Below are 25533 nucleotides of genomic sequence, written 5' to 3' on the forward strand. Positions count from 1 at the left end.
CACACAGGCTGGTGTGCTTCTTCCATGTGGGATTTGTTGCTTTCCTGCTAGATGTTCGCTTATTTATCTTAAAGCCTTTAAGACTCCAGATGCTTATCTTTTGATAGACAGGCAACATCAGTTTTCTTCACCACATTTGCTTATGCACCCATTTTGAGTTCAAAGATTGTGTCTCACAAGTGAGACAATGCCAGGTTATTAGAACAAAGTGTTCTTGTGTTGAGGGAGGACTTGAGTAGAGACTTAATGTCCATCTGCTACCTTAATACTAAACCTCTAAGTATATGTATATAGACCTATATCCCTATGTTATATAAAAATATATTTACATGCCTGTATTTAGACCTCTATAAATACCCTTTGCTTCCTAGTTATGTCCTCTATTTCCTTTTACTTTCCTCTTGTCCCACTATCATGTTCGGACTTCATTTGGGTTTCAGTAATTCCTCAGGGTTACATTGCCCTTGATCAAGCTGGACCAGGCATCCTACTCCCTCCTTGCTACTGATGGCCAATGTAGCTCCTTTATTTGTAAGCTAAAACTCCCTGAGCACTCTTGCTGTACCCAGCGCTCTCCTTGACGTTCCCAACCAAGACCATGGCCAGGTCTGATCCTGAGGAGGATGGAGGCCCCACCCAGCAGAGAGCAGAAGCACTGTTCTTAAGAGCTTCCCTTTAGGGCACTTGACACAGTCTTTCCGCTTCCAGGAAGCCCTCCGGATCACCGTGACTTTGGCCTGTCAGCCTCCTTTCTGTTGGTCACCTTTACTCAGATTCATGCCTTCCTGCTCCAACTGCCTCCAGTCTTCCTTGAGCTGTGAAAGGCTATCTTTGGCTCCCTCAACCTCTTTTCTAGCCTTGCTGATTGCGCTGTCAGCGGAAGAGAGATTAACTCCTGTTTTCTTTTACTATTTTACTGGGGGGCTCACCCAACTCTGATCACAGTCCATACATGCATCAATCGTGTGTGGCACATTGTACATTCATTGCCTTCATCATTCTCAAAACATTTGGTCTTCACTTAAGCCCTTGGCATCAGCTCCTCATTTTTGCCCCTTTCCTCCCCGCTCCACCTCCCTCATGAACCCTTGATAATTTATAACTTATTATTTTGTCATATCTTAAACTGTTTTCACATCCACATTTCCTTTGGTTGTACATTTGTCATGGGATTTCTGTATCTGTTTGTGGTTTTACTATTGTTTTGAGTCCTTGGGCAGAATACTTCCTTTTTCTGTTTCTTCTTCTTTTTTTAGGGGAAACAGTACTGTAGATCTCTGACACTTTGGGGGAGTGAATTTAGAGAGCAGGGGGGAAGCATTTTAAGTTTCTGAACTTTTCCCTTCCTTCCTTGTAGAGCCTTACTCTTAGTTATTTGGTATTTACATGCTTAAGGAGAAAGTTTTAACTTTCTCCTCTCTTTGAGAACATGACTTCTGCCCAGCATTTCTTTAAGTGCTCTAGAAATAGATTTTAATAAAACAGTCCTTGAAAAATACTCTCCAAACATCCTAGATGTGAAGTGGCCCCTCTGAGAGCTCCCTCTCTGGGTAACAGATTTCACTGTGGCCTTCTGAAAGTTGACTATAAACTGGAAAACAGGATGTGGGGTGTGGGGAGGGCAAGGAGGTGGTAGTGGTAGGAGAGAGAGAGAGTGTGTGTGTACTCAGTTCTCTCAGGGCCATATTTCCCTAGAGCTCTTGGTCATGAATTGGGCGGGAATCTGGCCTCCTTTCACAACAGGCTGGGACCGAAGGTCTCTGCTCCTGGACAGCCTCCTCTGCCTTCCGTGTCCTGAAACCTTTTGTTAAAAATTACGTGCTAGCAGGAACGCGAGCGTCATTCTTCAGGGGACTCTGCTCCTGTGGTAGAATGATGTGGGAGAGGATCGTGCCGATGGCGACACGTGACGGATGTAGACAATGTCACGGAATCGCTCATGTCAAAACTGTTTAAATGGGAAATGCTTTGATATATACTAAAGAATTTCTAATCATAATAAAAATTCTTTCACCATTAACCGTAAGAATAAGTAGTAATTATTACATTAGATTTAGAATGCATAGCAACTACCTATTCCTGCTCCTACAAACCTGCTTGCCAGTCCTGAGCCCTTTCTTCTTTTGGTTCGTTCTTACTGTTGGTTGGTTCTACTTACTAACATCCTGGGTTCGCTGCTTTAACAAAGGCCAGGCACAATGTTTTAACAAGAAAAACATTTCTCTCTACTGTGTCTAGAAGCAGACTATCTTAATTGCTCTGCCAACTTTGACACCTGTTTTTTTTTAATAGAAATTTTATTAGGGGCTCTGAGATAGTGTATTGTGTCAGCTTGGCTGATAAACACAAGTGGGATTAATTGAAGGGCAGAGAGATAAGTGGCTCTGTGAGCCTCGCCTCTCGCTCTTTAATCATCAGACCAGTGTGCGGCTGCCTTGCTTGTTCTGTGCCTCAATTTACAGGGTACACTACCTGTGGGGTGCCTAGCCTGTGGACTGTGTTGCTGTAAGTTGAGATCTCTGTAAGACCACACGATTGGAATTTATATCTCTGGAGCTGACAGTTGGTGACCTAGCCGACAGTTGGTGACCTGCCTTGCTGTTTGCTGCCTGTGCTGGGATAGTCTAGCTCTCTCTACATGGTGGCTCTCAAGACTTGAAGGACTGCCAGTGTCTCATAACTGTCTCACAGGAGTGAGTTGCACTGAGCCATTTGTACTGCTTTATAATTTAACTGTTCATTTCTTATATATCTACCTATCTATATATAATTTAACAGTTCATTTCTTGTGTTATCTATCTTTATAAATATATATATATATATAATTATCAGCATTCTGGTTTTATCTCTCTAGAGAACCCTGTCTAACACAAGGCTCATACAACTCATCACAATCCATACATACATCAACTGCGTAAAGCACATTCATTGCCCTCATCCTCAAAACATCCACTCTCCACCTAAGCCCCTGGCATCAGCTCCTCATTTTCCCCCTCCTTCTTCGCTCCCCGCTCCCTCATGAACCCTTGATAATTTATAAATTATTATTTTCTCATATCTTGCCCTGTCAGAGGTCTCACTTCACCCACTTTTCTGTGGTCTGTTCCCCAGGGAGGAGGTCACATGTAGAGCCTTGTAATCAGTTCCCCCTTTCCATCCCACCTTCCCTTTACCCTCCCAGTATCGCCACTCACACCACTGATCCTGAAGAGATCATCTGCCCTGGATTCCCTGTGTTTCCAGTTCCTCTCTGTACCAGTGTACATCCTCTGGTATAGTCAGACTTGCAAGGTAGATAGTGGGCGGGGGGGAGGGGAGGAAGCATTTAGGAACTAGAGGAAAGTTGTATGTTTCATCGTTGCTACATCGCACCCTGACTGTCTTGTCTCCTCCCTGAGACCCTTCTGTAAGGGGATGTCCAGTGGCCTACAAATGGGCTTTGGGTCTCCACTCCACACTAACCGCCTCATTCACTATGATAAGATTTTTTTTGTTCTGGTGATGCCTGGTACCTGATCCCTTTGACACCTTGTGATCACACAGGCTGGTGTGCTTCTTCCATGTAGGCTTTGTTGCTTCTGAGCTAGATGGACGCTTGTTTACCTTCAAGCCTTTAAGACCCCAGACGCTGTATCTTTTGATAGCCGGGCACCATCAGCTTTCTTCGCCACATTTGCTTATGCGCCCTGACACATGGTTTTGACTCCAATCTGAGATGGCTGCTCTAATGCCCTATGTGACCTCTGGCTAGCCAAAAAGAAAAGGAAGGATGACTATTAAAACCAAACTAACAAACCGAAAACCCTAAACTCTACTGCCTTTGAGTTGGTTCTAACCCAGAGTAATCCTTTTGGACAGAGTAGATCCGCCTTTCTGAGTTTCTGAGCCTTTACATCATCAGGGAGCAAACAATCTCCTCTTCTGGTGGATTCATGCCACCCACCTTGCGGTGAGCTGCTCGGCATGCCACCCACTGCCACCAGTCCCCGTCCCCCCCCCCCCCGAAGGGAAAGGAGGGAAAGCACAAGTGGGCAATTTCCTTGTCTTTAAAAGGCCCACCAAGAAAGCTGCACCAGGAGCTTCTGCTCCTGGGCCGTTGGCCAGAGTCTGATCCCTGGAGCACACCTGGATGCAGGGACTACCCCCTGCTCTGGGGAGATTATATCCTCAATGGTAATGTCTGTTTCTCCAGAATCATCATCTCAGCCAACTCCAACTCATGGGGACCATGTTAGGGTTCCCGAGGATGGAAGTCTTTTTGTTGCCAGCTGGACTTTGTTGACACCTGTTGACACTTCAGGTGAGGAGGGGTTGCAGCCCGACCTTCCATGATTCATGGGGACCGGCCCTGTGGCAGCCCTTTCGTCCTGGGCTCTAGCTCCATAGGGACTGGCCCTGTGGCAGCCCTTTCGTCCTGGGCGCTAGCTCCCACGGTAGGTGGTAGATGACCAAGGACTCAGGAGCAGGGCCACGTGGAACTTCTGTGTGAAGACCACTTCCATGTAAGGGAAGAAGCTCTCTTACCCAGCTTCCTCCAGTAGCCTTCCAGGTTGAAGGACCACTTGTAGGTGGCCCCTTCATCTGGCCAGGCTCCTGGAGTTCAGGGCAGCGGCCATCTGCATTTGTGTAACTTTGCCTGAGCTCTGTCCACTGCTGGCCAAACCCCTCCATCCTGGACAGACAGAGGCTTAGGCCTTGGGCTGGCTGCCCAGATGCAGTGTCCAGCACGTGTGTGGTCAGTGGGCTGCTGGGGGCGGATATCCATGCTGTTAGCTTTCGGCTGCCTGTGTCGGAGGTTCTTCCGGCGGAAGTTAGAGTCAGGATGGAAGTAGAAAATAGCATCTTTTCCCCAAGGTCGGTGCCAGCTGCAACCTTGTGGATATCAATTAGCCTGGTATTAAACTGCTGGGGTGTATTTGACACCAGAAGAGGGGAGACGAAATACTGGAGGGGAATGATCAGTCTGTGACCCGGCCCTCCCTCTATCTTCCCCTGTGTGAGAAGTACATCCCCTTTTCCTCATGAAAACCACTTTGGGAGGCCTAGCAACTGGGTAGGTGAGACTAGCTCCACACTCAGGATTTCTGGGTACTGTCTAGTTTTCTCTCTCAGCTCCTAAAGACTTACTGTCTCTCAACCAAAGAGAAGTCACCTCGGTAGCCTCAACAGGCCCCAAACACAACGGTGGAATCAGAGGAGGAAGACTCTGGAGAACCGATGAAAGAAAGTCCTTCTCTCCCCGCCGCCCCCTGGAGAGGTTGGCCAGGTTCTTTGTCAGTGGCTCTCCAGGTGTGTTCCTGGGACTCTGAAGCCACAGCATCACCTGGGGGGATTTGTCAGAAACTCACATTTTTGGACCCCCAACCCATGTATGAACCTGGAACCCTGGGAGTGAGGCCCAGAAATCCGTGTTTTGAACCAGCCCTTCAGCCTGTTTCACCGGATCCCTGGTGGTGTAGTGGTTGGACTGTGATCTGCAAAGCCAGTAGTTGGAAACCATAGCTGCTCCTTGGGAGAAAAGACGGGCTTTCTACTCCCGTCAGTCAGTCGTTACAGTCTCGTAGCAGTTACAGCCTCGGAAACCCGAAGGGACAGTTTTATTCTGTGCTATAGTAGCAGTGCTGAGTCAATCGACTCAGCAGCTCGGTGGCAAGTTGCTCGAATTGCAGTTTGGGAAGAAGGCTGATGGCTGTAACCGGAAGGGTAGAAGCAGAACACTCGGTGTGGTATGAAATTCTCTCCTGTTTCTCCACCCCCCGGGAGTCAGGCAGTGCCACAGATGCAGGCAAGGAAGTTAACAATGAGTGAAAGGAATAGTGACCCAATGCCTACAGCAGTGCAAACACAGACAGGGCCCGGTTCGTAAGAACTTACAGTCACATGGGGGAGGCCAGTCTTCCTTCGGTCATCACAGCTACACATCACCACTGCCGTCCATCCTGGGGCTCAAAGAAGGGCGGGCAGGGTGGGGCCACAGGGCAGGTAGGACAGTGAGTAGTGAGAGGTGTTGACTGCACCAGAGAAGGCTTCCCTATGGAGAGAGATGACGCCTCCGACTGAAGGGAGGACCCCACAGACGGGGCTAGGCAGAGTGACCGACCGACCGACTGGCATGTGGGAAGCCTGCTGCTGGGAGAGAGCCATGTTTGGAGGCCTGGGAAGAGGCCGCAGGGGCCCCAGTCAGCGAGCCCAGAGTGAGTGTGGGGCTGAGGCTGGAGAGGCAGGCAGGGGTGAAGGGAAGGGCAGAATGGCTTCTGCCGGGGACATCCTTGGTGCAGTGGGGGCTGTGGGGTTACAGGTGTCTGTCACCTGAACAGGAGAATGAGGAGGTGGAGGCATCTGTAGGAATTTAGGGGTGGGGGTGGAGGGGGGCACTGAGCTCCCCCCCCCCCCATCTTCCCAGGAGCTCTCTCTGACATTTTGCAGTTTCCATGCAGTCTCTTCTGGGCTTTGCAACTGGATCCGTGTTTAGCTCTCAGCTTGGCCGGCCACCCCCCTCACTACCTGCCTTTCCAGCCTTAGCCCCCACACGCACTCTGGGTTCTCTGACTGAGGCCCCTGCGGCCTCTTCCCAGGCCTTCTCACTTCCTGGAGCTGGTCCCAGTTGCAGGCCTAAGCATTTACCCCGTCTGCTTTACTTGTGAACTGGGACGCTGCCAGACCAACCAGAGATGGTGTTTGGTTGTAGTTGTGTTTTAAGTTTGTTTTCTGCCATGTGACTCCAAACAGGTCACCTAACTTTCCTTCCCCTTGTTATTCTACTTGGGGGGAAAGCAAGCCTTTAGCACACTAGGCTTCTTGGGAGCAGTGTGCGAATGAATAGAGGGACATGTGCGGTGCATTCAAACCAGTCTCCTTCCCAGTTTGTTAGAGAGGGAGGATCAGGGAGGAGGTGAAGGGAGCTGCCCTCCTGGTCTGGGCAGAGCTGTTTAAACGAGGCCCGTCTGGTTTTGCCTTTCAGACACTCACTCTGACTGTGCTCCAGCCAAGACAACCCCCACCTGCTGGTGAGCGGATTCTGTCGCAGTCAATCCATGTGGACCAGGGTGGAGCTGTGCTCCGCTGCAGAGTGCTCAGGGACGGCTTTCTTTTTCAAAAGCTGATCATCAGGCCTTTCTTCTGCAGTGTCTGGAGTGGCCTCACACCTCCCGTCTTTCAGTTAGCAGCCAAGCCTGTTAGCCATTGTACTCCCTAGGACTGCGTGAATCAGGATGGGCGCTGTCGTGCCCAGCACGTAACAAAACAAACAACAGCGATGGGGTTCTCCCCTGTGTAAAGCGCAGTGTGGGCCAGAAGGCCCGCTCATTCTCATGTCGTCTGGAACACGTGGCTTCCAAGGTCAGAGGGAGGAGGCTTGGAGGGGCTTGAGGGGCTCATGACCTCAATTACTTCCTCCAGGAAGTGACTGGAGCACTCATATCGTCAGTGATCTCTCCACGACAGCGAGTAGGCTCAGCACATAAGAACTACTTGTGGTCAGGTTAGGGCTACAATTTACGTGCGAACACCAAATCCATTTTATCTACCGCTGTGTGTGGCTCTGGTTCCCTGTAGAGAGGCCATTATCGTTTTACACTAGAGAACGTGTCGTGGATTATGTGTGGCACTGATGTCTGCCACTTCCTAAATGAAGTAATAATGAGCTCCTCCGGCCCTCTTCCCGCTGATCATGGAAGCCATATTAGAATCGCGAACATTATACATAGGTAGTTCTATTGCTCTACCATCGAGTTATTTATTTCTGACGCATAGGGACCCTATAGGACAGGATAGAACCACCCTTGTGGGTTTCCAAGACTGTAACTCTTTGCCAGAGTAGAAAGCCTCATTTTTCTCCCAAGGAGCAGCTGGTGGTTTCAAACTGCTGACCGTGCAGGTAGAAGCGCAATATGCTACCCACCACACTACCAGCACACCGTAGAATTGAGTAATCATGAATTTAGCCAATAGTGTACAATTTAAAACACTGTCAAGAAATGGAAATTATCCTTGTATAGACCGGCTTTTTGCCCCAAAGGACATGAGTTGTTGACTTGCACAGATGACAAGCTTAAGTGACCGGACACTGTTTACATGAACAGTGAAGATTGGGGATAGGGCAGAACTTTCAACAACACTGATCCCCAAAGGTGGGCGGAACTGGGCCTGCCAGACTAACATGCCAGAAAAAAGCAAAGAGTATAAAAATCGCAAAGATGTGGCGCTCTGGGCCGCATTCCCTGGGCACCCTCAAAGCAAGCGATCCGAACCACAGTTCCATGACCACCGATTCCATGACCCTTGGGACAGCGATCTGCTGCTGCTTCCCATGTCGGGCGTTTTAGCCTCACGCCCAAGGGAGTATGTCAGTTCCTCAAATCTGCTACAGGTGAGTTTGAGGTAAAGCCCACTTCTCATAATGGTTTCCTTCTGGTAGGTGAGTTTGAGGTAAAGCCCACTTCTCATAATGGTTTCCTTCTGGTACAGCCTATGAAAGATGTTGTGTACCTTAAAAAGACCAGAGTCCAAAGTCCTGCTGGTCTGGGGCACCAAGGACTGGATAGAAACTTGGTCAATAGTGTCATAATACTCTCCCCTGGGGACTTATATAAGCCTCCCTCCCCACCAGGTCTTTAAGATCTTTTTGGGAATAGAAAGCCTCAGCCTTCTCCCACTGGTCCGCCTGTGGTTTTGAACTGCCAACCAGGGCAGCCACCAGGGCTCCATTTGGTGGTAGCAGGCCCTCTGATCTCAACTCACTTCTCTATCTCTTGTAAGATCAAAGGTGCTGGCCACGCCCCAGGAAATCCCCCCACCCTGTGTTACATCTGATTGAGGCTGTGACAAACCAAGATTATATGTGTTGTCTCCCACCCCTAATCCTCTGATGGGCTTCTCACAGCTCACATTGTGGGGGAGCCTTACAGAATTACCTACCACCCTACGTCGACACAGCACCATCCAACCAACGCCAAGTCAGCGGACACACTTGGGCTTGAGCACAATTCAGGCCACCAGAGGGTTATGCCGGTCACTGTTAATGTGGATTCTTAGGAGGTGGACATCCAAACACAAGGAGGGTTTCTGGATCTGTTTACAGAGTTAGTAAGAACATGCCCTACATCCCAGAACACAGACAGTCTCTGGTCAGGTTCTGGGCTTCCGGCTCCTGGAAGGCAGTGGCACCTGGATAATTTTCCAAAAGAACCAAGTGCCAAAGGGAAAGCACTCTTAGCCGAGAAGCGTCTAGACCAGTGGTTCTCAACCTGTGGGCCAAGACCCCTTTGTGGGTCAAACGATCCTTTCATAGGGGTCGCCCGATTCATAACAGTAGCAAAATTACTGTTATGAAGTAGCAACACAAATAATTTTATGTTGGGGGGTCACCACAACATGAGGAAATGTATGAATGGGTCTTAGCACTAGGAAGGTTGAGAACCACTGATCTAGACTCTTGTTTGACCTGGAGGTGACTGTCAGGAGCTGTTCCCTCAAGATTTAAGAGGACACCCGGGACAGATAGTCTTGGTCAGCCGCGTCAGTTCCATGACCCCAGAAATCTGGTTCCAGGGGAATTAAAATGCTTTGTCCTAACTAACCTTGGTCGCCGTGGTCTGACCCTTGCCTCCAGCTCTGACGCTCTCTATCTCTTCTTCATTCTCTGAGCTCAGCCATGGAGATGCAGCAATGGATATTGTCCAATAGCTCTCTGTGGATGCTGCTCCCTCTCCTTGGAACCTTGGGCCTGCCAGACTCCTTTGCCTTGGCCCCTTGCTTAATCTTTCTCGGCACCGCCTCCCAGATGCCTCCCTACATAAAGAGTTATTCTCAAGAACCCTGCCCCAGTGTGTCCTCAGCATAGAACTTCACCTGGTTTATAAGGAGATATTTAACTCGTCTGAGTTAAAGTTGTCAGACCCTGGGTTGTGCAGACGACTTGCACCTGATTACTCACCTCAAGGTTGGTGGTTCTAACCAACCTCCCCAGTGGCACCGAGCAGTAAGGCCTGGCAAACTACTGTGGAAGGATTACAGCCAAGAAAGCCTGCTAAGGCAGTTGGACACAAGGGAATCCGTGAGTCACACCGACCTGACAGTAGTGGGATGCTGGGTGTGGTTGGTTTAATGTGAGGGTCCCAGCAGTTTGGGTTCTGAAGAACATCCCCAGGCTCATACCCCAGGAAGGAATGAATGGGGCGGGGCGGGGTGTACCATTTCCACAGCTAGTGAAGCTCAGGCCCCAGGAAGAACTGGAGGGAGCCCCCGGAAAGGCAGGTCACACCTGCCGGTGCCTTGTTTCCTGCCAAGCTCGAGATGGAATATGGTAGTGTGCTGGCCCACGAATGTCCAGGATGGCTGAGCCGGACAAGAGGCCTGGAGAGAGGTCCAGGTGGCACCAGGACTCCTGGTGGCCAACCACTTTGGTTTGTCCTGGGAGGTTCCGCAATCCAGCCCCATGAGTCAGTGTAAGAGCAAAGACAAGTGTGACAATCTTTTGTCACTGCTTATCCAAAGGGCGGTGGAGCCGGGAGATTTCCAGAATTTCCAGAATTTCACTGAGAACAAGCTGCCTCCCTACCGCCTTGAGGCCCCTCCCCCAAGGCCCAGCACTTGGTAGGCTGACAGGCAGGGTCTCCAAAGTGCACTGCACTCACTCTTGATTGTGCCAGGTGCTTTCAGTCCTTTGGACGGACACACGGATGGAAGGAGAGCATAAATAACTGAAAATCTAAACCTTTGAATAGAGGCGAGGTTTACTGGTGTTAGTTTCACCAATCAAACAGCTCCTTTGAACTTCCCTTTCTTCCAGCAGAAAACAGGTCACAGCCGGACCTTTGCCCCAGAAGGGTTGCAGTCAAAGCTGAATAGACAGGTTCAGAAAGACAGGGTCTCAGGCCACCGCCTGCCACCTGTGTGCCTCATCAGGAGGAGAGGGAGCCACATCTGGAGAATCTGACACTGAGAAAACAGTCCCTCCCTCGGCCAGCCCACGTGAGATTATAACCACAGGAAGACTGGTTAGAACTGGCAGCACCCATTTGCAGGGTGTGGTGCCATGAGTGGCCTCTGGCCCTTGTAGCCCTGGTGGTGGAGTACTTACAAGTTGGTCTGTAATCTGAAAGGCCAGCAGTTCGAAACCACCAGCTGCTCTGAGGGAGCCAGTTGGGGTCTTTACTCCTTTAAACAGTTAGTCTTGGGAACCCACAGGGCACCCTACCCTAGAGGGGTGACTCAATGGCCAGGAGGGATAGTTTTGTTTTTTGAGCCACATATGGTCCTGTAGCTCCTGGAAGTGACTGGGTAGAACTATGCAAATTAGGTGCTTATGGCCCACCAGGGGACATAGGCTGCTAATTAAGGAAAAGTGCATGGAACCCTGTGGGTGGGACCATGCAAATAAGACAGATGGAACTCTAATGGGAGTTGTTTCCATTTTGCCATTCTGCTAGCTCAGAGAATCAATCTCAGCCAGGGGGAGTCTCACTGCTACCAGAGAAGAGACAGGGCGGAGCATGCCCACCAGGCCCTGCACTGAGCTCCTTCCTGACCATGGAGGCGGGGAGAGAACTTGGTATCACCAGAGACAGGGTGGGGGTGGGGGTGGCATGGTTGGCTTCCTAGCCCGCAGAGCAGGGCCTGCAGTGGTTGTACTGACCGCCACAGTGAGAGACAGGAGGCTTCCTGGTGGAGCAGGGGCCCCGCCGGGCGCTTGTCTGTGGAAGTAGGCTCACTAGCCTATAGCCAGCATGCTGGAGAGAGGAATGCCTTCCAGGCCAAGGCTTACTGCAGAATTTGGGATCCCTCTCGGCTCTTAAACACAACTAAAAGAGCTCTGAAAATCTTGTCCCAGCAGGTCAGGCTTAGGGCACAGGGGGAAGCCTGCCTTTGGGCATGCCTGGGAAGGTGGCCGGACTAAAGAGGACTAAAGAGCCCCATCGGAGTGATTGGCCGTCACTGGGGTTATGTTCCATGAGCTCTGTGTGGCCCTCGAGCATCTGGTCAAACAAACGCAGCAGAGAAGTGGCAAGTGTTGTGGGAGGGGTCAGCGTTGGCCAAAGGGAAAAGGCCAGGCCTCCTACTCCTAGCCTGGGGCGTGATAGCCCTCATCTGAGTTGTGGGAGGGGCTGGCAGACAGACTGGCCCCTGTGTGGAGGTGGGGGCGGAGTCCCGCCTGTCAATCAGGTGGTGGCCTGGTGATGCCGCCCTGTGTGTGCAAGGTAGCCTCACACTTTGAACTGGGTGGCCACCTTGCCTCCGCGTTCTATTTTCACTTCAGCACGGTGGGCCACCCCGGGTTGAAAGCATGGGTGGTGCCCCTCCTCCTCTCAGATCTGGATCTGGTGACCATAGAAGCCCCATGCTTCCTGCCTCTTCCGGTTTTGATGATGGAAAGAGGCCTGCCCCTCCAGATCAAACCTGGGGCACTTGGGTAAAACCACAAGGTTTTCATGTCTGTAAATTCTGTGTATTGTTTGTCTTAGAGAAAGAAAAATAAAATCCAAAGCCTACCAGAGTGGGTGCTTCACCGGAAACCAAAGTTTCTCATCCCAGGGTCCCTGCAGGCTGGTGATGGTCGCTGTCAGCTGACGTCTGTGGCTGAGAGTGGCCTGGTGGTGTGGGAGTGTGGGCACAGCCTGCAGGGCCTCCCCCCTCACGCTCCCCCAGCTGCCCCTGGCTTGCGTGGGATGCACATGCCAGTGTGTCACTGGGGAAACCCTGACAGATACGCAGACCGGGTTTTCCTCGGGGCAAAAGCACAGCCATGGACGGGGTCTGTGTGTCACCACAGCGGTCAGCCTGGCCATAATGATCTGGTGACCTAGATGTCCCTGCCCCTTCTGACCTGACAGAGAGGCAGAGGTTAAGACTGAGCGGGAATAGGGACCCAAAAGTAGGTCATCAGACCAAAAAACCCACCGCCTTCAAGCCAGTTCCCACACGGGTGCGTCTCTCTACAGGGCTTCCGATTCGCAACCCCTCCCATGGGTGAGGTTGTCCAGGCCCCACGGGCTGGGCTGCACGTTGTGGGGTGGGGCTTCTGTGGGGTTGCAGGCGGGGGTCTGCGGGGCTGTTCCCTGCTGTCAAGGACCTGGGATCTGCAGGGGTTACGCGTTGGCGGATCGAAACCACCAGGCGCTACTCAGGAGAAAGATGGGGCTTTCTGCTCCAGCAAACTCTTCCAATCTCAGAAACGTGGAGGGGGCAGTTCTACTCTGCCCCATAGGGGCCCCGAGAGTTGGCAGGACTCGGTGGCAGTCTCCATGTGCAGATTGTCAGGCCTTTCTGCCGAGGCACTGCGGGGTGGGGGGTGGGGGGGGAAGGCTCACCTTTCAGGTCTTCAGGGCTTACCCATTTGTGTCTCCTGACTGCTCTCCACCTACCACAGCACTGGTTCAAAGGAAACCCAGCCTGGAGGCAGTGGGTTGGGTGTGCTAGGGGTGGGACCCCTAAGAGGGTCTCCTGCAGATCCAGCCAGAACGGCAGGAAATGCCTCTGTTAGACCCACCCTTGCAGACCCCGCCTACATCCAGAACCCTCTGAAGCCCATAGGAGAAGCCCCCTCCCCAGGTGCAGCCGGCTCAGAGAAGGAAAGATGTGTCTAAGGCAGTGGTGGTTCTCGACCTTCTAAGGCTGCAGCCATTTCATACAGTTCCTCATGTTGTGGTGACCCCCCCCCCCCGCCAGCCAAAACATTATTTTCGTTGCTACTTCATAACTGTCATTTTGCTACTGTTATGAATCGGGCGACCCCTGTGAAAGGGTCATGTGACCCCCAAAGGGGTCACGACCCATAGGTTGAGAGCCGCTGGTCTAAGGTCACACAGCCAGTCGGATTGGAAGCTGGGTGTTTCTGACTCTGAGTGTCACACGAGAAGGCTGAGAACCTGAGAGTGGGGGAGCCTGCCCAGGGCCCCGCGTGCATGCCAGCCAGAGCTAGGACTAGCCTCAGTCTCTGGCTTCTGGACCCGGCCTTCTCCTGGCTGACCTGCTCACTGAATACGATTGCATTCTCTTTCCATCCTGTGTTCAGGGAAACCGGTTCCAGAACTCCAGTCTCCTCCTTTCCTGGACACGGTGAAGCCAGGAGGGCCTTTGGCAGCGACGGTGGGCAACGCCTCCTTGGAAAAGCAGGAGCTGGGGTGGCCCCTGCAGCCAGCCTCCAGCCCAGGCCCAGGTACTGTCATCTGGCTCTCTGGGACCCCAGCTCAGAGGGCTCTTGAGTGTGCCGTTCCCCATAGTCCCAGCTATACAGGGCCAGCCTCCCTGCCGGTTGATGTCGGCGTGTGCAATGGGAAGTTGGAGGTGTTGGCTGCCCTGTCACCTCTCTTCCAGCAGAGCCCCGAGAAGGGAAGCAGTTTGCCCAAGACCACACAGCTATGAAGTGGGGAGGGGATGTGTGTGTGGGCATTTGTGCTATGACAGTCGAAAAATCTTCTTTTTCTAACCACCACAAGTGCTGTCCTTCCAGCTCTAGACGGAGAAGGACTCGCCCTCTCTATGCTTGGCCTCTCATCCATGGAACAGAGCTAGTAATTGAACCTACTTCCCCAGGTAGTGTGGGGACCAAGCACCTCAGAAAAGGAGACCTGGAGTCAGTTCCAGCCCTGGGTGCGCCACCCCCCCACCCCCCCACCGGAGGCAGGGCAGAAGCAAGCGCCCCTGTGGCTTTCCCAGGCCATCAGTCTTTACAGGAGCAGAAAGTCTCTCTCCCTCCCGCCCCCCCCCCCCCAGAGTGGCTGGTGGGTGTGAACCATAGCTCCGTGGTAACCCACCCCACCACCAGGGACCAAGCAGCATCAGGAAAGCACTCATTAAATGTTGGCTGGTCTCAGTAGCACTCCACAAGTAACCCAACACACTGGAGAGGTTGAGTCTCGAAAAGTTAATTTCAGGCCAAGCCAAGGAATCTCAATGTCCTGTAGCCAAAATTTCATGAAAACAAAAAAGCTTTGAGCAGCAGTTAAAGATAAGGGGTAATGTCCCTAAAGCAAATGGGGCGCTGGCTGAACAATGATGAGTAAGAAGACACTCATGTGCACGGGGGAGGTCACGGCCGCTCCCCTCCTCTCCTGCTCCTCACCACTCTCTCACTCTGCCCGAGAGCCGATGCCAATTCCCGGTGGCCCTCTAGGACAGGGTGGAACTGCCCCTGTGGGTTTCTGAGACTGCATCTCTTTACCGGAGGAGGACCCTCCGTTTTCTCCCGAGAGCAGCTGCTGGTTTCCACCTGCTGACCCTGTGGTTAGCAGCCTGACACAGAACCCCCTCTGCCCCTGGGGCTCCGGTGCCTCATCTGAGTCACAGGAAAACAACCTGTGCTCTGCCTGCCTCTGCGCGTTGAAGTCCAGATGATCGAGTAAGCTACACACACAGACAGGAAGTCAATTGTCTTTTTGCCCAAGCTGAAATCAGGAGAGTGATCACTTCTGTTGCCCAGTAAGCCCAGGCCTGCATTCTCTTGGGAAGACCCCCACAGCCTCACTGGGTCCAGCGTTCCTACAGAGAACAAGCATGGAGTAGGGTGGGGGTGTCAGGAGGTGGGGTCACTTGCTGAGGACCCACGCCTGTGCCTGGCACGCTGAGTCCAGCCTGTGCACTGGGGTGCTTGGGGCAAGCAGACCTCCCACCCTGACTCTCCCAGGAGGAGTGGTACTAGTGTGACCCAAGGCCACTGCAGCACCGGGCCTGTGACACAGGAGGGGTTGCAAAGGCAGCAGTGACACCAGGGTTGGTGTCATCTGTCGCCCAGTCACCCTCTAGTCTGGGTGCCGATGGCAGGCCAAGGCACCCTCCGCCCTGGGTAATGGGAGGGGGGCACCCTGTGAAGGGCTGGAGGGGCAGAGCAGTTCAGCACTTGATCCTCTGTGGAGTCCTGGGTCACGTGGCCCCTGAGGCCTGGGGACAGATGGTTTCCTGGTGTCTCTGATTTTTTCCTCGCCTTCGATCCAGATGAAAGGAGACCAGTTGTTGCCCCTTTATGCTGCTCACAGATATACAACCCAGATGCAGATGTACAACCCAGATGCAGATCACCAGATCTCTATGAGCTGATAGACCTAGTTGGTTCCCAAGACGGTGGTTTGTAGCCTCCACACCCAGTTACACCGTCTTAGGTGTTTAGACGCGTGTAGGGAATTTCCATCAGTGTCCTGTGTGCTCTGTGTTATGTTTATTACATATATGAAGCTATATATCAAGGGGAAAGAAAGAGCTGTGGGAGCACAGTGGTTATGCATCAGTCTGCTAACCACAAGGTCAGCAGTTCAAAACCACCAGCCGCTCTGAGGGAGCTAGATGAGGCTTTCTACCCCTGTAAAGATGTACAGTCTTGGGAACCTGCAGGAGCAGTTGTGCCCTGTCCTGTAGGGTAGACTCGGCAGTGAGTGAAGTTATACATGCAACACCTACACAAGTGTACCTGTGTGTGTGGAAGCATGCGTTCCACACTGTCCGCAGTGTACACAGCTTCCTCTGGGACCACTCACTTGTTCAGTTGCCACAACTGCTCTTGCTGATGGTACGTGCCAGCATCTCTGGTTGCTCTCCCTTCTCCTTGCGGACCGTCCGCATCTTCATCGGCTTTGGGTGAGCTGGGCCGACTCCCCCCTTACTGCACATTGCCCTTCCTTTTCCGTCCCCAGAATTAGCTGTCTCTGCTACCTCCCTCCTTCGTCATCTCATCCCTGCTGACCGCCAGGGAATTGTCCTTTCTGTGGGTAACCCCACACTTGGCTTTTCAAACCATGGGGTAGTTGTCCCCTTCAGGCCTGTTTCCTTTCACCGAGCTGAGTGCAGTGTGTCGAGGACAGGTGCTGCATGAGCCACCATGACGAGACGTCAAGAAGGGGTTTTCAAAGGAATTTACACTCTCTTCTTTTTTATTATGAAAAATTCCAAACACCCGCCACGGCACAGAATGTGGGACAATGAGTGCCCGTGTTCCAATTATCCAGCTTCTGCGATGATCAACAACACAGAGCCTGCATCTTGCTCTGCCTGCTCGCCGGACCCATATCCCACTCACTCCCTTGGATGTTGTATTAGTCTGGGTACTTTAGAGAAACAGATCCACAGAAACTCATGTCTTAGAGTTTAATACAAAGGGTAAGTGCACATCAAGAAAACATCCCAACCCAGTGCTGTCCAAGCCCACAAGTCCAACATTAACCCATTTGTCCAACACAAATCCACAAAGTTCTCCTCCATCTCACAATACAGACACAATGATGCCGATTGTGGGACACAAGCCGAGTCAGTGAGCGTGTGAGCATCTCAGCGCTGACAGGGGTCTCCACATGGCTGCTCCAGCACCAAGGGTTGCATCGGGGTAGGTCCGTGCAGCTTCACCTTGGGGATGTCTTGCAGGAAGTGAGCCTTGGCAGCTGAAGCAGGGAACTGCTAAGGCAGCTGCACCCTGGTGCGGCTATCACAAAGCAAGAGACCCGAGAAATAGAAAGGCGAGGCTCACCTAGCCATTCATCCCTCTGCCCTTCAATTAATTCCTCGTGTGTTTATTGGCCAGGTTGGCACAATAAACTAACTAACTCAGATGTTATTTTTAAAACATTATGCCGATCTCTCCTCTCGGTGGAGTCTTGGGACAGCTGGTAGTAGATCGCCTGCCCAGATCACCTTGCACTTAGCCATGGCCTGCGGTCTGGTGGCCAGCAACCTGATCCTCAAGCCCGGGACCTGCCTCCGGGTGCGGGGCCAGGTGGCCCCCGACGCCAAATGCTTCGTGCTGAACTTGGGCAAAGACAACAACCTGTGCCTGCACTTCAACCCTCGCTTCGACGCCCACGGTGACACCAACACCATCGTGTGTAGCAGTAAGGACGCCGGGGCCTGGGGCGCCGAGCACCGGGAGACCAACTTCCCCTTCCAGGCGGGCAGTGTCGCTGAGGTGTGCTTCTCCTTCGACCAAGCCGACCTGAGCATCAAGCTGCCAGACAGACACACGTTCAAGTTCCCCAACCGCCTCAACCTGGAGACGATCAACTTCCGGGAGGCCGATAGCAACTTCCAGATCAAGTGTGTAGCCCTTGAGTGAAGCAGCTGTGTGTCCCTGGACCACAGTCCCCAATAAAGGCAACTGCCTCGCCTCGCCCTGAAAAAACAAACAAACATTTTGCCACTTAAAACCTCAAAGCTCCTGCAGAAGCACAGAGCAGCATCTCACGAGGGCACGGTGCCCACCACCCAGCTTCAGTGACTTCTGATACTTGGAGCAAATCCCAGGGAGGCTCTGTGACCTGAGAGTGCCCCCCATCCCTCTACCCACCCCGGGGGCACACTGGAGGCCCTGGCCTTTCCTGCCCAGTCTCTTCTGTCAATGCCTTGGCCAGCTCCCATTCCATCCTGTGTCCCTACTGAGCTGGCAGTCTGTCCTGCTGGAGATCGAAAGATGGCTGTTCCGAATCCCGGTCTCTGTGAGTTGGCATCAACTTGCTGGCAGTAAGCTGGGTTACTTTGGTTTGGTTCGGTTCGGGCAGCCCCCCCACGCTGAGCACAAGGAACTGATTGATAAGGTCCCAACAGAAAAGAGGGAAGGGAGGAAGACATGGAGAGAAAGGACTCCTTGTTCCTTTTCAGTGTGCCTGCCTGTGGTATTGACCCAGATCCCATCCCCAAACCACAGGGATGAATAGGCTGACTAAGGCTGTGTGTTCCACCCACTCTCCATCCTGCTGGGGAAGTTCCCATCTGGGTGAGAGAAGGCCATGGAGCTCCCCAAACAGGAGACCTGCTTCCACCCGCAGGGCAAACTCCACGCACTGAGTCACCAGAACAAAGGTGGCTGGGTGTGTAAACCCAGTAGAGGGAGAGGACAGAGACCATGTGCCCAGTGGGGTCTCTGCCTTGGGACCCAGTGCTGGGACAGGCACACAGAGGGCGGAAGTCAGCACAGTGACAGGAGACACACAGCTAGCACAGAGGGAGGCACAGCGTCTCAGTGCTCGGCTGCTAACCTAGGGCTGGCCGGGTGACACCCACCCCCATCAGCACCGAGGGAGAAAGACCTGGCAGTCTATTCCTGGGAATGTACAGTGGAAGAACCTGGTGTTGTGGGGGGTGGGGGCCGGTTTGACTCCATCACGTGCAGTTCCTGTGGCTCGGAATCGACTCTGCAAGACCCAGCAGCAGCACAGAGATCTAGGGTTTGTGAAGCATCTTGTTTGAGACAAGGTGAACAACATGAATTACAGCTGCCTCTCCTAGGCAGGCAGGTGGGCGAGCAGCTGGTGCAGAGATGTGGCAGGTAGCCAGACAATGGGGATGGGGCCCAGCCTACAGAACCAGGCTGCTGCTGGGTGGGGACCGGAGGAGGTGTGGCAAGCAAGCAGGAGTGCCCTCTGACAGGGAGCCTTTCTGAGGCTGGAGGTTGGCAGGGCGAATCCAGTCCTTTGGGAAGTCGGCATCAGGAGGGGATTAAGCAAGGATTTCACTGGGATGAAACCTGAGAGAAGCCAGGTGTTTTGGTTACCTACTTCCTGCTCCTGAGTCGGAACGCCGGCCCTCGGGTGGCTGTGGACACCAGCAATGTCGTTCCCCAGAGCTCAGGAATTGGGAAGTCTGAACGGAGGGTTTCGTGTAAGGTGGAGCTCCTCTCTTACCAACATCAGCTTCTAGTAGCTTCCGGTAGCTGCCAGCAATCCGTGTAGATGTTTCTACCCATCGTCCATCTTTTGTTCTTTCTGCGTACCTGTGTGTACCCCGAAGAAATGAATAGGCTTTAGGACCACCCTATTCTGGCATGGCCTCAACAGATCAAAAGAAACGCCCTATTTCTAAGCAAGGTCATTTTATAGGATTGTCTTTCAACAAATCCTGTTGGTGGTTACACCTCACCCCCTAACACTGGGCAAAGCTGAAGATCCAGGGAGCTGGGTGTGGATTTCCTGTGGCAGCCGTAACACACTAACTATCGCGGCAGCTTGAAGCAGTACACACTCACTCTCACATGGTTCTGGAGGCCAGGACTCTGACATCTGGACCATGGGCTTGGAATTAAGGTGGGGGTGGGGAGGGCTAATGGGTGAAATCTCGTCTTTGCCTCCTCCAAAGCAGCTTCTGGGGGCTGCTCATTCCTTGACCTGTGGCTACGTCACTCCAACCTCTGTCCCCACGGTCACACTGCTCTCTCACAGGTTTGGATATACCTTGTCTGTCTGCCCCGTCTGTTTCTCAGTCACATGGACACGCAGAATGAGACGCTGCCCCATCTCAACCTGTCACACTGGGGCCTCCCGCTTTTTTCTTGACCTCTACCAAACCTGGTGTTCTTCTCTATGGGCCGGTTCTTTTTGATTATGTGACCTGAGATAAAAGCTCCTGTCCTCACTTCTTAGAAGCATTCTAACTACTACTTTCAAGGCAGAAAATCGAAACAAGTACAAGAGCCATCTCCCACCTGAATTCAGAGACCATCTTGAGAACAAATTTGACTGATCATGAACCAAGTACACTGAGCACAGACCAGATGGCCTATGGGGTGGCACATAACTGGTGGTGTGGTGGTTACACGTTGGGCTGCAATCAAAATGGTCGGCAGTTGAAAACCACCAGCAGCTCCTCGGGAGAAAGACTGGGCTTTCTGCTCCCATGAATAGCTACAGTCTCAGAAACTTCCAGGGAGGTAGGTCGCTGTGAGTCAGCTTGGATCTGATGACAGGGAGGATTTGTTTGGTTTTTATCCTAATATGAAGAAAGCAAAAGGTCATGAAAAAGGAAAGGGAGACTAAAATGGATGTCAGAAGAGACTTAAATGTTCTCTGGAATGTTGAGTAGCTACAGAAACAGTGTTGTAAAAGACCCAAACAGAAGAGCAGTTTGAGAAGAGAGATGTATTATAATAAAATGTGCAAAGACCTGCCTGGAAATCCAAAGGTAAGGACCCACGCAGCCTTTCTCATGCTGAAGGAATCGAAGGAAAAATCTGAAACGAGCCATGAGTTGTAGCATTGATGGGTTCTGTGGACCGCTTACTGAGCCACGCCCGCAGCATCACAAGATAAGAACGCAGTTGCTGCACCAAAAGGAGTTGGTCCGTGTCCTACCATTTCTGCATGTGATGAAGACCCGCAGGTGTTCAAGGAGGAAGTCCAAGCTCCTCTGAAGGCTTTGGTGTAAAGCAAGGTTCTAGGAATCGGGATACCAGGTGAGGCGCTCCAGCAAGTTGTTGCAGTGCCGCAAGCACACACCTGACACCATGTGTTTGTGTTCCGAAGAAAGATGAGCGGACAGAATGTGTGACATTTTGGACGACAGCCTTAAGATAGCGCAGGCAAGTAAGATTTTGTGAAAGGTAAGGCAAAAACATCGACAGGGAACGACCAGAAATCCAAGCCAGATTTGGATTCCGAGACTGCGGGATGAGGGACATCACTGTTGATGTCAGGTGGATCTGGAATGAAGGCAGAGAATACCAGGATGACGTGTTTTACTGACATCTGCCTGTGTGGCTCAGAGCAGATTATGAATATCACATTGTTTTGTTTTTTTTCCAAATATGATCACATTGATAAGATTCCAGGGATTAGGATATGGGTATATTTTGCGGGAAAGAAAGGGAGGAAGTGTCTGAGCCTCCCCACTTTCTGAGGCAGGCTTTTGAGGAGTCCTGAGTCAGCTACCAGAGTTGTCTTGGATCAGATGTGCCTCATTCTCGACCCCGGCCACACTCAGCCCCTGGTGGGGAGCCAGGGGCAGGTGACCGCAGTGCAAATTCAGGAATGGGTTTCAGGGCACATGGTTGGGGGTCTGCCAGGTGTGTCCATGCCACTGAGACTCAAGCTAGGGTAGACCCAAGAAAGGAGGGTGAGGGCAGCCTTTGTGCCAGGCCTCCTTGATGCTGAAAGGAGCACAGGCTTTATCTCAGGTAAACAGGGTTTTATCAGCTCCAGCCTGGGTTCTTGGGGATCCTGGCGCAAATGATTAACACACTGAGCTGCTAGCCCAAAGGTTGGAGGCTTGAGTCTGCTAGCCCAAAGGTTGGAGGCTTGAGTCTCCCCAGAGGCACCTAAAGAAAGGTGTGGGGGTTCTTCTGAGAAGTCAGCCTCTGGGAGCCACTTGGAGTCCAGGTCTTCTGCCACTTGGCTTGCCAGGAATTGGCGTTGACTCGGTGATGGCTTCTGGGTGTTAGGGTTTTTTTTGGCCTGAATAGTAGTTTGATTAAGATGATTCTAGTTTGGCCCCAGTGCCTTTTCAGGTCTTCTGAATGCATCTTTTGTGATCAAAGTTTCGGACTAATTGCTGCCCTTCCCCTTTTGATTTCCTCTTCCCTGATGTTGTAACCTGGGAATGCCTCAACCCAGTGGACTTGGCCAGTGGCCCTGAGGTCATCTGGAGCCAGGAACCCTTGTAAGAGTCAACCCCTGAGTAACTCAGAACCCCTCTCTGCAGCAGGATATTTACAGAGATTAAGGGAGGCTATGGCCTTTGGCCCAGCACTGCTTCTGTGGTCACAGCTGACTCCCTCCTGCCTGCTGCCCTCTCCAACCCAGCCGGCCGGCCCCACACTGCTCATCTTTCTAACCCAGCCTGCCCCACACTGATTCCTAGTGAGGAAATGCCAGCTGCCTGAACTGACTTACCTGGCCTTGACCTTCTCAGGTTTGCTCTCCTCATCTTCACTCACGAGGGACTCCAGAGCCAGCCGGTCCAACGCTGGTCCTGCCATGGGCAGTGTGCCCCAGAATAACATCTCTGTCAGTCTCACCACTTGCAAAGAGAAGCTGGAAAGGGATTGCTATGAGGATTGATTGATGTGTGTAATTGGTTCATGTGTGTAAAGCATTCAGCACAGTGCCAGCCATGATGCAATATTGGCTAGCTAAGGTGCCTTCCTTCCCCGGGACTTCCCCACCACCACGCCTTTGTTTGCTCTGGTTCCATTGCCTGGAGGCCCCCTCCCGTGTCCACTGGGCGCACGCCCCTGTTGCCAAAGCAGCACATCTACATGTGTAGTCCGTCTCACATATGCCAAGGCAACACATCTGCACGTCTGGGCCGTATCACATATGCAACACGTCTGTGTGCAGGATCCGGCGTCCTTGGCTTGTGTCCCCACTGTGGAGCCTTCCTTGCTGCCCATTCCCAGCTGTCTCACCAGCACCGTCAACTCCGCACCCCCTGAGCAAAATCAAGCTGATTTGGAGTGGATCCCCTGGCTCTGCTGCTTGGTGGCCGTGTGGCCCCGGGCAAGTTACTCCCTCTCACAGCCTGTTAGATGGGGGAATACGTGGCCTTCTCCGGAAGCATCCTTAGACCTAGCCGAGGTAGTCCTGCAGGAGTCTGTTGGCTGCTGCCATCCCTGTGTGTCGGGACACATGTGGGGAGTGAATGGCTGGAGGGGGCTGGGGCTGGCAGGGAGCCCATCCAGTACTTGTTCTCTGTTACAGGGTCCGCTCCAGACCCGGGGGCTCAGCAGTCCTCTCCCCTGCCTCTTTGGGAAGAAGACACCCCTCACTCCTTAAGGAGCAACCGCCCTGCTTCCCCCGACGCAAAGGTAAACCCAGCCCCTCCCTTGGCAAAATGCAGTTTCTTTATTCCCTGAGGGCTAGGAGGAAGGAGGTTCAGAGACTGTGAGTTCCAGAAATCAGCCAAACACTAGGGCAGGAGGGGGGCGGGGACGGGGGCGACGGTGCTTGAGTGAGTATGAGCCTTTCCAGTTCATTTGTGTTTAGACCGGAGCTGATGACTGACATTCTCTCTCCAGACTAGTGGTTGCAACAGTCATTTGTTACGGCCCCTTCCTCCCCACGTGTTGAAACTACTCTCAGTCTCCAGTGACGTGGTTCAGGGCCACACTTTGACACCCACGGGCTCCTGTACTTCTGCCTTCTCACTGGCTCTATATATATATATACTTAAAATTTAATTAATTCGTTTTTAGAAATCGCATTAAAATAAAAAGCTTTTCCTTTGACTCTAGACATTTTGTTTTGTCCTTGTTACGTTAAGAGGAATTAACTAAATGGTTCAGGGGATTCCCACACACGCTGGGGACTGTACCAGGCACACCTGCTGGGGAAGCTAGATTTGGCTGGGCCTGACCAATGAAGCCGCCCCTCAAAACAGACTTGCCGAATCCAGACTGTTTGAACAATTAGCCTTGTTTTGAGAGATTGTGTAAATACTTGGGATAATTGGGATATGAGTGAAAACACTGAAAAGGAAATCTGCGTATGCAACTTGGTCCCCCCTTCATTAAATATATCCTGACATCGCTCATTAGGATGAAATACTGTGCATTTCAATCGCCATTCAGGGGATAATGGCCTGTGGGTGATTTTTCTCCCCCAAATTTGTAACAGAAGTGTTTGTACCTGGGGACAGAGCACAGACCGACCGTATCTGTAGTCTCTCAACGAGCACCACTGGGATTTCCGTAGCAGCTGAGGCACCTTTATTAGGAAGAGCCCTAGAGACTTATGTGTTGCAATGAGAACTACAAGGTTGGCAGTTTGACCACTCCAGCTGCTCCATGGGAGCAAGATGAGGCCTTCCGCTTCTGTGAAGACTCACATCCATGGGAACCCAGAGGAGCAGTTCTACTTGGCCTGCGCTATGGGGTCCCTGTGAGCCAGAGTGATTCGATGGCAGTGGCTTGGGTTTGGAGTTTGATTACGTAAACCCTCTTAGCTGTGTGGAATGACCGGGGCATCCCAAATCCCGGGCCTGGCAACTCCATGCAATAGCTCATGCACATTCCTGGACGGAGGCAGTCAGTCATGGCTGTACAGGCCCTATGCGTAGAAGTTGCTGGACTCTTGGGTTGGTGATGACAGCGGTACACAGAAGGTGACATTACCCCTGGGGACAGTGGAGGTCCCCTGTGGAACCCCTGCCGAAACTCTTGCATCTGTCTCAGCTCACATCTTTCCTGGTTATGAGACATGGGCAGCAGTCAGGACAGTCTTAGTCTTCATGAACGCTGAGCTGGGTAGAGAGTGAATGACCCCCAGAGGGAGGGTCAGTGAGCCAGCAGAGGCTGGTGCCGGCTCATTGGGTGTTATGTTGAGGGGAGCCCTTCTCCCTTGTGAACTCTGACTCAGCAATGGGTGACTCTTCAGGCACGGAATGTGGGGACAAAGTCCTTCTAATTTGCATGTGTTGACATGGCTCAGGGTGGCCAGGGATGAGAAAGTGACACGGGAGGGCCACAAGGATAATGGAGACGTGGGCAGGTGGAGACTGGCCCCATCTCCGGGTGGGAATTGGACTCATGCTGATCCTTGCCACCCAGTTAGCAATGAAGGGAGGCTCTGCCGGCCTTGCCCTTTGCTTTGTGCAGTTAGTGTGAGCAAACGTAAGTTTATGCATAGGAACATGTTCTATAAAGGGAAGTCATGGAAGCAAAGCTATTTGTAAAACATAGATCGTACATACATGTGGTTTCCCAGAACCACGTTTGTCTATGAACCTCTGTATGCTCTTATATCAAGGACGTCTGGCCCAGCATGGAGACCAGGTAGAGGACCAGGACTGGACGCTCAGTCTGGCCATTGACCAGTTGTGCGACCACCTCTAGCCCACTGATTTTCTGGATGC

At 52.2% G+C, this 25533-nt stretch overlaps 1 protein-coding gene and 1 pseudogene across 2 annotated transcripts in view; both read left to right on the forward strand.

Annotated features, from left to right (window-relative positions):
• The window catches only part of VHL (von Hippel-Lindau tumor suppressor), an 86083-nt gene that overhangs the window by 42634 nt on the left and 17916 nt on the right, over nucleotides 1-25533 (forward strand). For both annotated transcript variants that reach the window (XM_075550462.1, XM_075550463.1), the window contains 2 exons: nucleotides 14012-14155; nucleotides 23382-23488. In XM_075550462.1, the coding sequence (XP_075406577.1) occupies nucleotides 14012-14155; nucleotides 23382-23488 (251 nt within the window). The remainder of the gene's footprint in view (nucleotides 1-14011; nucleotides 14156-23381; nucleotides 23489-25533) is intronic.
• LOC142448459 (galectin-1 pseudogene) lies at nucleotides 17574-18341 on the forward strand (annotated as a pseudogene).

Source organism: Tenrec ecaudatus, chromosome 5 (assembly GCF_050624435.1).
Source record: "Tenrec ecaudatus isolate mTenEca1 chromosome 5, mTenEca1.hap1, whole genome shotgun sequence".
NCBI classification, from domain to species: domain Eukaryota; kingdom Metazoa; phylum Chordata; class Mammalia; order Afrosoricida; family Tenrecidae; genus Tenrec; species Tenrec ecaudatus.